A 14,013-nucleotide genomic window follows, 5' to 3' on the forward strand; every position below is an offset into this window, starting at 1 on the left:
TAGTGTAATGCAGCATGCTGCTGCTAATCAAGACAGTGCGTCTTCTCGTGTGGCCAATGTGGTGCACCAGAAGCAACGTCACGAAGAGATTCAGGATTTGCAGCCTCCGCAACAGGATCAGGAGCATCAAACATATCCATTACATGCTCCGCAGCAACATCACTACCTAAGCTACGTTCGCCATCAGCAGCATGCAATGCCAAATGTGATAAATTTAACCAATAAGCCGATTGTAACTCCCAAATCGATGGTTGCATTGCAGCAGCAACAATTAGTTTCGACTCCCGGTTCGACGATTGCATTAGGATCAGTTCTTCCTGCCGTTGGAACTCACATACAGCAATCGCATCAGTTGTCGAATATACCAGAGAACATCCTTTTAAGTGGGAGTAATAGCTCCTCGATGGTAGATGGAGCGATCCATTTTCAACCGCTCAATCTTACCAAAGCAAACACGGCTGAATCTGTGCATGCAACTTCAGGAGCATCAATTCCATCTCCTGCAGCAATTACGTCTTCGTCATTGCTAGTTGCAGTTCCGTCATCTACTCCTACACCAGTGGAAGAATCATCAGTATCGATCCAACAGAATCTTCCTTTGCCTCCGTATCGAAAACGAACACGTGAACTGTCACCAGTGATTGTTGCAAATAATTCTTCTGGACCTGCTGCTCACGTGTCTTTGGTCACTGTGTGCACTACTACTACGACATCCGTGACCACTGTATCTACAATTGCATCTCAGCCACCACATATTCCGTTGCATATTCAAGTGTCGACAGCACCGTCCACTCAGATTGTTCCAACTGATCGACCACACCGCCCGACAGCAACACCGACTCCCCCGCTAACCGTTGCTAATCATCCTCAAAATCCGGAACGATCGATCATCAAAGATCTATTGTTGAACTCACGTGGTTTCGGCGTCGTACAGAATCCGGACGGTGAAAACGGTGAAAATTTATACACCTGCAAAATGTGCAACGTGTCTTTCCGCGATGTGGATTCCCTCAAATACCACATGATCTGTTACTGCCAGGGCAGCGGCAGCTCATTGAACAGCCCTTCGGCTACATCCAGCGCTCCGATTAGCCCAATTGGATCACCATCGGCTGCAGCAGCATCATACATTCGCTCAAGATCCGTTAGTAGTTTGAAAAACCTGGCACGTTCTTCGCTGAATCCCCCAGTCGGACGCAGTCCATCCTCGTTATCGAAACTTGCCAAATCTCAACTGACGCGACCGAAAATTAAGCCGGAGAATATTTCTCTTTCGACTATCAACGATTCACTTCCGTCGTGTTCTTCACAAACAGTCGTTAGCGCATCTGGATCGAAAAATGGTGCTACTGAAGCGGTTCAAAATCCTTTACCATCGCCAGGACCATTACTTGGTAATACACGGTTAGTGGAGAGTGGAAAGTCACCTCGTAAGATAAACTCTAACGTCGATTCCAATGAGGGCACTTCCAAGAGGACACGTGTGGTTATGATTGGAACGTCCACATCCGAAGCAATCGTCTCTAGTGCATGCGGTCCTAATGCTAGCAGTAATCGTCAGTTGTTTGGTGGAGGAGAAGAGGCTGTTGAACGCACACATTCACAGGAATGTGATTCGAAGATGACGGAAACAACAGAAACGATTGCTATGCATTGTTATGGTACAGGTGGTACATACATGCAGTACAATAGCGGAGTGGAGGTAGAAGACGACGAGTCTCTTCAAAGAGAACTTCAGTTCCGTCATACATTGCGTTCCGGAGGAGCCTTGGTAGAAATCGCAAAGCCAGCCGAAATTCCTTCGAAAGCTCGTGCCCGATCAAACGCGGTTGTAACTGTTGCACCGAAAGCAGCAATAGCGCCATCAACACATTTCCATTTTCCTCCAATTAATTCAATTACAGCGTACAATCCTTTAACATTGCCAGCCGTTCCAGCTCCTGGGCAAGCATCCCAGATAGTGCATGGTGGAAAGCTAATTCCGTTCGTTCAGGGCATTCCCGGCCCAAACACACTCACTTCCGTCAACCCACAAATGGAACTCATGACGCCAACTCGTACCAGTCACTCTGGCACAAGCACGCAATCACTGCTCACCATCATGGTGCCTGTATCTAGCGGGTCAAACACCACCGACACTGTTATGAACCTTGAGTCTAGTTCGATGTTCTATAAACCACATCAAGCAGTTAGTTCTTCCTTGCTTGCCACTGTTGGATCACGAGGCCCTAATATTACATCGTCAGGCGAACAGCCACAGCCACCAGTGGAACAGCCCAAAAACACGATACCTTCTAAAAATGGACTCATGCGGTCGCAGATATGGTCACCGGCGAAACAACAATCGCTAGATTTCAGCAGCCCTTCACCTCCGGCCCCGAAAAAGAGCTTCAATTTTACACGCATGGCTGATAATATCAGTCCGCGAAAGAAAGACATCACGCTTGCGTCAAAAGCAGACGAAGTACGACATTTCCACTTCGACACAGTGATTGCCAAGTCGGACATTATGATTAAACCGCCTCCTCCGCCTCCACCTCCAGCTGCATCGACTTCGCAGGATGGCAGCACGGCTTGTGGTCTAGATCATTCTACAGGACCATCACCTAAACCGAACCGATTTTTGCGACCAAATACGTTACCTCTAAAACCTGGAACATTTACGCCCAAGCGCCATCATGGTATTACACCGACTAACAACACGATGCCTCTGATCTCTCCAGAAACGCCACGGCCATCCAAGAGTTGTCGCGAGCTTTACTTTAACGGTCATGCATACACAAACATTGGATTGAAGTCGAGCACGAAACCATTCTACTGTACCGTCAACAAAACTCAGCCGTTTTATTTCCAGACGTCTAAACAACTCTCTATGTACAGCAATTGGCAGGTGCATCCCGAAAACGATCCGCATCCGCTCGGGCTAAAACAGGTCACTGTGTTGTCACTGTACGATTCTAATCAGCATCGTGATAGACGGTATGCTATTGCCGGTTCAAAGACAACACCTTTTACAGTTGTTAACAGCAATAGCAGTAAAAATAGTGACCAACTCACATGCTCTTCATCCTCTTCGTCCTCATGTGACATTAAAGTTCGTATCAGTCCCGTCGAAGTGAATTCAAACGTACCCTGTCCACCGGCTTATGTGCTGGCAACGCTAGCATCGCATCAGCCATCCAATCCTACGCAACCAGCAACGGCGTCTTGCATTAGCTCGTTCGATAATCACTGCCGCTCACAATCACCGCACAGCGAAAAATCAAAACAATTGGAAGTTCCTACCGGATGTGATACTGGCGATGTCGGTGGATCATTTTCCCGGCATGCATCACGAAGTGCTTCGGCAGAAAGAGCACTCTCCGGAGGTTTCGAGAGCACCGAGGAATATACGTACGTGCGAGGAAGAGGTCGCGGAAAGTACGTATGCAATGAATGTGGCATACGTTGTAAGAAACCTTCGATGCTGAAGAAACATATCCGAACGCATACTGACGTTCGGCCGTACTCGTGCCAGTACTGTAGCTTCCAGTAAGTAAAAGCTTGTGCAACCGCAACACAGTCTTTTTTTGCATATTCGAATAACATAATACATGAGACCTTGCCGAGAATCTCTTACCACAGTTAACTGATACCTTTTTTTTCTTTTGTTGTATGTAGCTTTAAAACGAAAGGAAATCTGACAAAGCACATGAAGTCAAAGAGTCACTTTAAGAAGTGTACGGAATTAGGATTAAATCCGGTACCCGTGCTTTTGGATGATGATGGAGCCGACATCGACATCGATGGAGACCAACTGTCGATTTCGAGCGAGCGAACTTCAACGATTCCGGGTGACTCGGATACAGCTAGCGATACGGATGGCGACGACACTGATGATAGCGGTAAGGATCGGTTGATTATCCTGACAAGATTCGTTTCCTAATCTTTGTATGGTTTTTGTTTGCAGACGAAGTAAAAAGTCGTTTACCAGAGCACGAAGCTGCTGAGGGATTGTTATCCCTGTCGATGACGCGTCCAACTTCGGCGTGTAGTAGTACAGGGCAACAACCTGGTGTCTTAGGAGGCGGTGGAGAACCGGAAGCTGCCGCTGCTTATATAACGCAGCATATAAATTCTTATCTCACACCAGATCAACAGCAACGACATGGTTATTCTAGCAGCCCACCAATAGCGCGAGCACCGCAAACCGCATCATCCATTAGGTCGTGTGCAGCCAAAACAGACCCACCGAGGCGAATCATAACGTATGGTGGCGGACCAAAGTTGGAGTTTAACCTGTTGAAACACGAACAGTACTATTCTGATCCCAATGTAGGCAAACGGAGACGCGACTGTGATCGGAACTTCTCGTCTGCTAGTGACGAAGCGGCAGCTCAAGCAGGAGATGCAGATGATGAGGATGACACGGCAAGGCCCATTGATCTAACCAAGAAAACTCGTCTGCTGCCGGTACAGCCAATTGTGTCCGCCCAGCATCAGTATGACCGTGCTCCCCTGCAACCCTGGCCATGGTGACACCATTGCAATTGCAACCACCTCCCGTCAGTGTGTATCTTCCAACTGCGCATGATCGTTGCGATCGTGATCAAATGTTACAGCAATCTGCAGCAGTGTATGAAAACCGACGCCATGCACAACAACAGCAGCAACAAGTGATTGTTCGAGTATCGGATGTGCTAGCACCGATAAGCGATACGGCCAACTTACTAACAACGCTTGTGTCAAACACAGATAAAATTCCGCTTGTGATGGGACCATTCGAACCAACCGGCGGCGCTACACCCGGTGGTGCTGGTGTTGATGAAAATGCGTACTTCCATGAATACTTAAAGGAGCGCGCCCTACAGGACACGCGCATTAAGCAGAGTCAGATGAAACCCAATACTTCCAGTAGCATCGTGATGAGAGACACTCGGATACAAGATCCACTTTCTAATCCTGTTCGTCAAATTGTGTCGCATTACCACGAAGAAGTCACCAGTGATGCGCCACAAACAACAATTCCAATTATTGCTGCTAAAGTAACTAAACCACCAGAAGTTATTCCACAATCTGTCTTGGGTGCAACCATACCAACATCGGCAAATAATGCATCTAATCCTGCCGTCTCGTCAGTTGCGTCAGTGGCAACTACTACAACAACGGAACGTGTATATCGGATCTTCAGTGGAAAGAACGAACGACACCGCTCTTCCCCACTAGCAACGGAAACTGTCGAATCGAAAAGTCCTGCCGTGACGATGGAGTTGGACAAAGAAAAGTCGTCGGGGCAGATCACAGTGTCGACTGTAACCTCCACAAACGATTCCGCGATCAAAATGAGCAGCGAATGTCCGCTTGTTTCAGAAAACGCGTCTCCAATGGACACGCTGGCGGAAATCGCTGCAGGTTCGCTGAAACTCGATGTCTCCCGAGCGCAGCCGGTATTCGAATCAGAATCTTTAGTAACTTCTCGTCCGCGATGCAATAGTACGAATTCTACCAACCCCAAACCAACCGTTCCTGCAGTGCCAGAAAGTGCCAAAACGTTGGCCTCCGAGTACCTGAAGCTGGCACAGGCGGTAACAAATGTTCGCAAGCGTACTGAGAGTGAGAGTGCTTTGGGAACACTCGGAGCTATGCCATCGACTGACCAGGAGCTACCTGTTGGAGGATCGGATGGAAACTACTCCTGTTCCTATCGTCGTTTCTCCTGCTTCTCAGCAGCAACAGCATGCATCTGCAGGAGGTAATCTGCTTGCGCCTGCCACATCAACAGTTTCCGGACAAGCTATGGCTGCGGCACCGCAAGCAGGAGGAAGTTCAGAAGCTTGTGCTGCTGGTAGTATTGTAGCTCCTGCTCGTAAGGTGGTAGTGGTTGGTGAGGAGGGCTTTAAAACATCCGGTGTTCGTGGCAGCGCAACTGAATTTGTCGGTACACCAACGAGTGCTTTCACGCCAATGCACCAGGAAGATGGAGGGCGTCCGGTGTGTGAGATTTGCAACAAAAAATTTCACAAACTGTCCCAATTGAGTATACACATGAACATCCATTACATGGAGCGCAAATATCGCTGTGAACCGTGTGGTACCAGTTTCCGATCGCAGGGGCTATATTTGAAACACGAACGCTCAGCGACCCATCGCAATAAAGTTTCCATGACGACGACATTTGGCGTAGCGACAGACAGCAATCCTCGCCCATTCTATTGCCGTGACTGTGAGGTAGGGTTTCGCATCCACGGCCATTTGGCCAAACATTTGCGGTCCAAGATGCACGTACTGAAGTTGGAGTGTCTCGGGAAGCTCCCGTTTGGAACCTACACTGAGATTGAACGGTCCGGTACAAACCTAACCGAGATCGATACGTCGGACTGTGAGAATTCGCTGTCTAGTTTGAAGCGGCTTGCTACACGTCTCAATGTCAAAGATCCAGCAAAGGTTCTTCCTGGCGGAGGTAATGGTTCTCACAGCAATAGCAGCAGTAGCAGCAGCAGCAGCAGCTCTTCCAGTAGTAGTAGTGGTGCTGGCGCAGCCGGCGGAACTAGCGGAAATGAAACGGATAGCTGCGAAGATAATGAGGAGGACTCTGCTCATCCACCAGTGATGGTGAATGGGACAAATACTGTAGCGGAGCAAGATGACGATCAGCTCAACATTAATAACAATGTCAAGCGAAAATCGGAAGCTGGAAAGGGCTCCGATTATGATCTCGCCACTGAACCGAAGCGCGCCCGGTACGCAGCAAACCTGGAAAGAGACTTAACACCTTCCGCACATTCTCTGTCGGTAGAGGGAGCAGCGAATGGCAGTTGCTAGAGCATCAACCAGGAAGCCGAGATAAATGCCAGTTATCGTGATGTGCAATGTGATGGCTAACCATGGTGCAGTTTTACTTCGATAAGCGTTGTGTTGTGCCAAATAAGCCATCAAGTGGGTTTTAATTACAAAGTAGAATTATTAAGTGTTCGTTAGCGTGTTGCCGAATGGTTTTATAGAGAAGTAAAAGAACAGCAAAGCAAATACCGGCTCAAATCAGCCGAGGTGTGATAAAAGATATACTGTTTGTACGTACGAGCGTTCCATGTTACGAGAGACTGGTTTCCTTCACATTGCACTGCGACATTTAATTACATCAAGCATCATTCAAAGATAAATGCAACATAACCCACAGAACCGCAGAATATGTGCTGCTTGAATACAGCGAATTTAATCAAGCTATTGAATCCAGAACCTGTCCAAAGTTTCAGAAAGTCGAAATGATGTATAATACGCGAGAACAAAGCGGAGCATATCGTTTATTAGACGGTAAGGTAGCATGATTTCTAATGAAGAGTAGTAAGAGCGTCCGTTTTTGAGCCAGAACGCACCACAGAATCAAGGGGCGAGCAACCTATATTTTCTTAAACAAATTGATAATTGTAGCAGAAATAGCATAGAGATTCTGTACGAATCTTCGTGAAGCAAGCGAAAGATAGAAACACTGATAACACGTACGTCTTACATCAACATTATACATAAATGAATGTATACATAAGTTATACAAATCTATTTTTATATGAAAGTGCTCTTTTTTGCGTTCAGTCCACTGACTCTGTGCTGACTTTCGACTTTAATTTTGTGGCGTTTATGGAAACCTACCTTACCAAAAAGTTTTGTAGTAGTGTGCACCTTTTCCCAGCGGGAGTGCGAGAGGAATTTACATCCGTCAACAATAGGTCAGTCCACCGAGTGGACATGTCTCGTATTGCATATCATAAAATTGAACGACCAAAACAATGAAATGAACGTTGAGAGTTATGACACATTTTTGACCAGTTTTCCGTTTAGTGAGATGCAAGAAAAGAAGATTCTTCTTTTGTTTTATTGTCTTCCACGCACTTTGTGCTGTAATGTTTACTACTCGCTCTTCTAGGTCAAGAGGCAGGCAAGATTTGCAAAGATAATTCGTTCCTCTTCGTTAGTGGGCTCTCCAGTGCCAATGCTTATGGTGAATTAATTTAGCACGCCGCGAGCTGCTAGCTACTTGATTTCCCGGCTGTTAGTTGAAGAGAGTTAATACTTACAGCACGCACACGCCATAATAATATAGCTGAACGTTATATCAAATCGCTTCATTTGTAAAACATCCTAAAACCTGCTACGTTAGTTGCGGGAAAAATTTAACGTGAAACGCACGTGTCAAACTGAAAATGAATGAAACAAAATGATATATAGTTTAAGGACAGGGTAGACGATAAGAGACTCTTCTAATAGATTTTTACATACAAATTTACCCGCAAGCAAAGCGTGTAATATGCAGTCCTGGACGTCTAGTTAAGGTTGAAAGGAAAAGATAAGTGCAGCAAAGAGATTGGAATTTGGCCATCATTGCTGCCGAACACGAAACGGAAAAAATTAACCGATAGACGAGCAAGTAACTTATTGCTTCCAAAACATGTAGCAACACTTTTGGCATTATTTTTTTAATCTTCCCAAAACAAAAGAACGTACAACGTATAACTATCGCGTCTCTGAGCTCCGCACTCAGTGCTGCATCGTACCACACAAAACACAAACACAACCAGTAACAGAAAAACCACCTGATATATGAATAAGACCACATAAGAAAAGAATTGAGAAATATGTGCAAATTTAAGTGAATTTAACCCGAAGATTGTAAAAAACTACGCAAACATATATATATACAACATCCTTATATACACAGACGCATATTTAAGAGGAACATACACGTGCGTACCATGGAGTAACGTTATATACATATACATATTTTGTAAGCGAGTAAGCACTGGTGGTGCAAACACTAATCAGTCTAGCTACAAAAATTAACGATAAAAACCTTATCAGCTAAGCCCTTTCTATTGTGTACGTGGATTTAAAATATATACAGACACTCACTGTGGAAAATATGAAGAATATACGAAAAAATCGAACTTTTACAATTGTTATTTATTTATTTATCCTTTTTCATCGTTACGATACGGCAAGGATGTAGGGCAGATAAGCGTTGGAGTTGGATTTGGCGTTGGATGGAGATGACGGTTGAGAAATTCATCTAAGAACTGCTCATACTGATACATCCATCTGTAAAGAGCTGATTGCGAGAGGGAAGTGATGCGAATCGATACATTTTATTTATTTATTTATTTATTACTACGGACAGATGCCATATTTTCGAAGGATCGATAAATGAGAAAGAATAAACGTAAAAAATAATGTCGCCAACAACACAACTTATAAAGCGACGTTTACAAGACGGTGCATACTGTAGCAGGTGGCCACGCACAGTCTGAGCGACGTCGGCTTTGTTCGAGGTGAGTATGTCAAAAATGTATCCGCCTCCTCGTTTTCTACCAGCTCAAGTAACAGGAGAGCATCCAAACCAGGAGGTAGCAAATTTCTCCCCGATACCGACCAAAATTTCGCACGAAATCGGCCGATTTCTACCAGCTGAAGTAACAGGAGAGCATCCAAACCAGGAGGTGGTATTTTATCCAATGTCGATCTTATCAGCGGGAGGAGTATGATCGACTATGTCGACGATAGAGGGGAAATTGATCGAATGTCGATTGAAGAGGGGAATTTGATCGGATGTCGACTAAAACGGGGAAATTGATCGATGTTTGTGCGTTATTACAGTGTGTACCTGAGATACGCGGTTCTCAACAAACGTGAATTTAAAAATTTAGCAGTATTCATTGTTTATTACTTGAATTTAATTAATGAGTTTAAAAACACCGTTAAATGTAAGGTTTGCATATTGCATTTTCATAATAAGTTTGAAAATAATACGATAAGTAGAAGAATTAATAATATTATGTCTATAAAATATGATCAGATTTTGATATATTTTAGAATTAACAATTAAATTCTAGTTTATTAATGTATAATGAAACTTTTACATGAGAAATATAAACAATATGTCAAGCATTATTCAAATTACGCCAATCTCTAGAAACGTGGATTTTTCGGGTCCGCATTAACGACGTATCTCGGGTAAAGACTGTAATATATATTGTAGTCTACGATTTAAAGGATGGGAAAATGATGGTATGTCGATCATAGAGAGGACATTGATCAATTTGGTGTGCGTGATTATATTATCAAAAATAAGAAGGCGGAGTTACATTAAAAGCGCACCCTTTGTATACTTCTTCTGGCATGCTTTGTAACTTAAAAAATTAGCCGTCTCGCTTTTTTTTAATCCATACCGGCCTAAATTTTGCACGAAAACGGCCGATTTGTACCAGCTGAAGTAACAAGAGAGCATGCAAATCAGGAGGTAGCGTTGCAGCCAATGCCGATCTTATCAGCTAGGGGCGTTTGGTCGACAATGTCGACTAAAGAGGGGAAATTGATCGGATGTCGATCATAGAGAGGAAATAGATTGATTTGGTGTGCGTGATTATATTATCAAAAAAAGGCAAAAAAGAAGGCGGAGTTACATTGAAAACAAATGCGCTGGATTTGCATACTTCCTCTGGCATGACAATTATTAAATCAATAAGGAGAAAAAGATCGACAGAACCGTGTGACTATTTATTTATTTATATTTTTAGGATTACGGCTTGACGCCGTATTGTGGAACCGTGTGACTAAATGGGAGAAAAACAACAGCTCGCTTTTTTACCCATAGCGATAAAAAATTTACACGCATACAGCTAATTTCTATCAGCTGAAGTAACAGGAGAGCATCCAAACCAGGAGGTAGCTTTTTTCCCAATGTCGATCTTATCAGCGAGGGAAGTTTGGTCCACTATATCGACGATAGAGGGGAAATTGACGGATTTGGTGTGTGGTTGCAATATCAGAAAAACGGAGGAGTGGCTTTTGTTATTCATTTCTCAATTTTTTACCAGCATACACTAACACTAAGATCGTCCCCTTTGATGTTAAAATGAACGGCGTGGGATAACCATTCCGTGGGATAAGCTGGTTACGTGCCTACAACACAAAATCACAAACCAAAAATGTATTTTCCATCATTCTGAGTGTTCACATTATTCCGCAATCTTTGCGAGAGCTGGCGATCGATAACGAGGTTGTCGAGTGTGGGCAAACTTTGTCGTTGGTGTTCGAAATGTTGTCCCATGCGTCAGGTTCGACTGACCTGCGTACGATACCCGTGCGCGGCTTCCCTGAGCTCGGTGACCAGGCCGAGCGCAATACCAGTGTTCTACTTCAGCAGCCACTATCAGCGACACTGCGTCATACTGTTGATCCTCGATCCGGAATGCATCTCTGCGGGATGTTTCGATGTACCAGTGGAAAGCCTGCAGCAATGGCCTCGGTTGTCTGCTAGTGGTCGTTCGCAATTCTTCCACTAATACCGAATTATACTGCAGATAGCAAGAAGTACAACAGACAAGCTTATAAACTAAATCCTCACTCGCTCACTTCGCATTACAGCACAGGCAAACGCTTTTACCCATTTATAGTGTTTGTACGCTTCCACACCCATACTATTCCGCTCGATACGCTTTGTTTGAAGATGTCGCTGCAACTCGTACAAACTTACTGTACAAATGCTATCCAGTGTAACCGATGGCACTTTTTCGGCATCTTTACAGTACGCCAGGAATACAATATCGACGCGTGGTATCCGTGTGGCCATGGCGAACCGATCAAAATGGGATTGGAAGGAACACTGGCACACAACACTGGTGATCGAGAGACCAAAGCTGTCTCCGACTAACAGCACCACTTTCACGAGAGTGGTAGAACGACGCATTGTGTACCCCTTAGCATCGTCCTAATCACGCACACCCACATTTAAGATTTACCGTTGATAACGAACTTGTATTGGACGTTTGATACCACAGCTTCAGATCAGCTAGGGCAGAGGCGTCAAACTGAGAACGGGCAATGAAAATAGCAATGATTTGATACGCCTAAGTCTGAAATGAGAGTCACGAGGGAGGAGTCTTATTTCAGACTTAAGGCTCTGTTTCTTTGCATAGATGAGAAAAGCATAGGAGAAAGCCCCAGCAGAAAATAACATGGTTTTATAATGGACAAAAAATCATATTGGCCTAACATAATGAGTTTTATTGGTTTTTCCATCGAATCTCGTGAGTGGGGGGAATCTTATTTCAGACTTTAGCCGATTGAATCATTGCTATTTCACGTTTCGTTAATTGTTCTGTTCCTGGACCTGTTCTCAGTTTGACGCCTTTGCCCTAGCTGATCTGAAGCTGTGGTATCAAATGTCCAATACAAGTTCGTTATCAACGTTAAGGCTTAAATGTGGGTGTACGTGATTAGGACGATGCTAAGGGGTACACAATGCGTCGTTCTACCACTCTCGTGAAAGTGGTGCTGTTAGTCGGAGACAGCTTTGGTCTCTCGATCACCAGTGTTGTGTGCCAGTGTTCCTTCCAATCCCATTTTGATCGGTTCGCCATGGCCACACGGATACCACGCGTCGATATTGTATTCCTGGCGTACTGTAAAGATGCCGAAAAAGTGCCATCGGTTACACTGGATAGCATTTGTACAGTAAGTTTGTACGAGTTGCAGCGACATCTTCAAACAAAGCGTATCGAGCGGAATAGTATGGGTGTGGAAGCGTACAAACACTATAAATGGGTAAAAGCGTTTGCCTGTGCTGTAATGCGAAGTGAGCGAGTGAGGATTTAGTTTATAAGCTTGTCTGTTGTACTTCTTGCTATCTGCAGTATAATTCGGTATTAGTGGAAGAATTGCGAACGACCACTAGCAGACAACCGAGGCCATTGCTGCAGGCTTTCCACTGGTACATCGAAACATCCCGCAGAGATGCATTCCGGATCGAGGATCAACAGTATGACGCAGTGTCGCTGATAGTGGCTGCTGAAGTAGAACACTGGTATTGCGCTCGGCCTGGTCACCGAGCTCAGGGAAGCCGCGCACGGGTATCGTACGCAGGTCAGTCGAACCTGACGCATGGGACAACATTTCGAACACCAACGACAAAGTTTGCCCACACTCGACAACCTCGTTATCGATCGCCAGCTCTCGCGAAGATTGCGGAATAATGTGAACACTCAGAATGATGGAAAATACATTTTTGGTTCGTGATTTTGTGTTGTAGGCACGTAACCAGCTTATCCCACGGAATGGTTATCCCACGCCGTTCATTTTAACATTAAAGGGGACGATCTTAGTGTTAGTGTATGCTGGTAAAAAATTGAGAAATGAATAACAAAAGCCACTCCTCCGTTTTTCTGATATTGCAACCACACACCAAATCCGTCAATTTCCCCTCTATCGTCGACATAGTGGACCAAACTTCCCTCGCTGATAAGATCGACATTGAGAAAAAAGCTACCTTCTGGTTTGGATGCTCTCCTGTTACTTCAGCTGGTAGAAATAGCTGTATGCGTGTAAATTTTTTATCAATATGGGTAAAAAAGCGAGCTGTTGTTTTTCTCCCATTTCGTCACACGGTTCTGTCGATCTTTTTCTCCTTATTGATTTAATAATTGTCATGCCAGAGGAAGAATGCAAATCCAGCGCATTTGTTTTCAATGTAACTCCGCCTTCTTTTTTGCCTTTTTTTGATAATATAATCACGCACACCAAATCAATCTATTTCCTCTCTATGATCGACATCCGATCAATTTCCCCTCTTTAGTCGACATTGTCGACCAAACGCCCCTAGCTGATAAGATCGGCATTGGCTGCAACGCTACCTCCTGATTTGCATGCTCTCTTGTTACTTCAGCTGGTACAAATCGGCCGTTTTCGTGCAAAATTTAGGCCGGTATGGATTAAAAAAAAGCGAGACGGCTAATTTTTTAAGTTACAAAGCATGCCAGAAGAAGTATACAAAGGGTGCGTTTTTAATGTAACTCCGCCTTCTTATTTTTGATAATATAATCACGCACACCAAATTGATCAATGTCCTCTCTATGATCGACATACCATCATTTTCCCATCCTTTAAATCGTAGACTACAATATATATTACAGTCTTTACCCGAGATACGTCGTTAATGCGGACCCGAAAAATCCACGTTTCTAGAGATTGGCGTAATTTGAATAATGCTTG

General features: G+C 44.5%; 3 protein-coding genes across 3 annotated transcripts in view; 2 read left to right on the forward strand and 1 right to left on the reverse strand.

The window, feature by feature from the left end:
* LOC118508863 (serine-rich adhesin for platelets) overlaps window positions 1-8,921 on the forward strand; it is a 37,674-nt gene extending 28,753 nt beyond the window's left edge. Inside the window, 5 exon segments of the mRNA XM_036048623.1 lie at window positions 14-3,531; window positions 3,661-3,884; window positions 3,950-4,517; window positions 4,520-5,612; window positions 5,614-8,921. Of these exon segments, the coding sequence (XP_035904516.1) occupies window positions 14-3,531; window positions 3,661-3,884; window positions 3,950-4,517; window positions 4,520-5,612; window positions 5,614-6,801 (6,591 nt within the window). The 3' untranslated portion in view covers window positions 6,802-8,921.
* Window positions 8,922-10,867: 1,946 nt separating this feature from the next.
* LOC118508865 lies at window positions 10,868-11,728 on the reverse strand. The gene is made up of 2 exons (XM_036048625.1): window positions 11,411-11,728; window positions 10,868-11,321 (listed from the first exon to the last, which is right to left on the reverse strand). Exons 1-2 carry the CDS (start codon window positions 11,711-11,713, stop codon window positions 10,983-10,985), a joined length of 642 nt encoding a protein of 213 aa, XP_035904518.1. The 5' UTR covers window positions 11,714-11,728; the 3' UTR covers window positions 10,868-10,982.
* Window positions 11,729-12,247: 519 nt separating this feature from the next.
* Window positions 12,248-13,113, forward strand: LOC118508864. The gene is made up of 2 exons (XM_036048624.1): window positions 12,248-12,570; window positions 12,660-13,113. Exons 1-2 carry the CDS (start codon window positions 12,268-12,270, stop codon window positions 12,996-12,998), a joined length of 642 nt encoding a protein of 213 aa, XP_035904517.1. The 5' UTR covers window positions 12,248-12,267; the 3' UTR covers window positions 12,999-13,113.
* Window positions 13,114-14,013: the final 900 nt, after the last annotated feature.

This window comes from Anopheles stephensi, chromosome 3 (genome assembly GCF_013141755.1).
Source record: "Anopheles stephensi strain Indian chromosome 3, UCI_ANSTEP_V1.0, whole genome shotgun sequence".
Classification (NCBI taxonomy): domain Eukaryota; kingdom Metazoa; phylum Arthropoda; class Insecta; order Diptera; family Culicidae; genus Anopheles; species Anopheles stephensi.

What these genes read in the sequence shown, in the direction of transcription:
- LOC118508865 (XM_036048625.1), bottom strand. Translation starts at nt 11,713, where the DNA reads ATGCGTCGTTCTACCACTCTCGTGAAAGTGGTGCTGTTAGTCGGAGAC. An exon ending in CGTACAAACACTATAAATGG is followed by an intron (nt 11,322 to 11,410) that starts GTAAAAGCGTTT and finishes TGCTATCTGCAG; the next exon opens with TATAATTCGGTATTAGTGGA.
- LOC118508864 (XM_036048624.1), top strand. Translation starts at nt 12,268, where the DNA reads ATGCGTCGTTCTACCACTCTCGTGAAAGTGGTGCTGTTAGTCGGAGAC. An exon ending in CGTACAAACACTATAAATGG is followed by an intron (nt 12,571 to 12,659) that starts GTAAAAGCGTTT and finishes TGCTATCTGCAG; the next exon opens with TATAATTCGGTATTAGTGGA.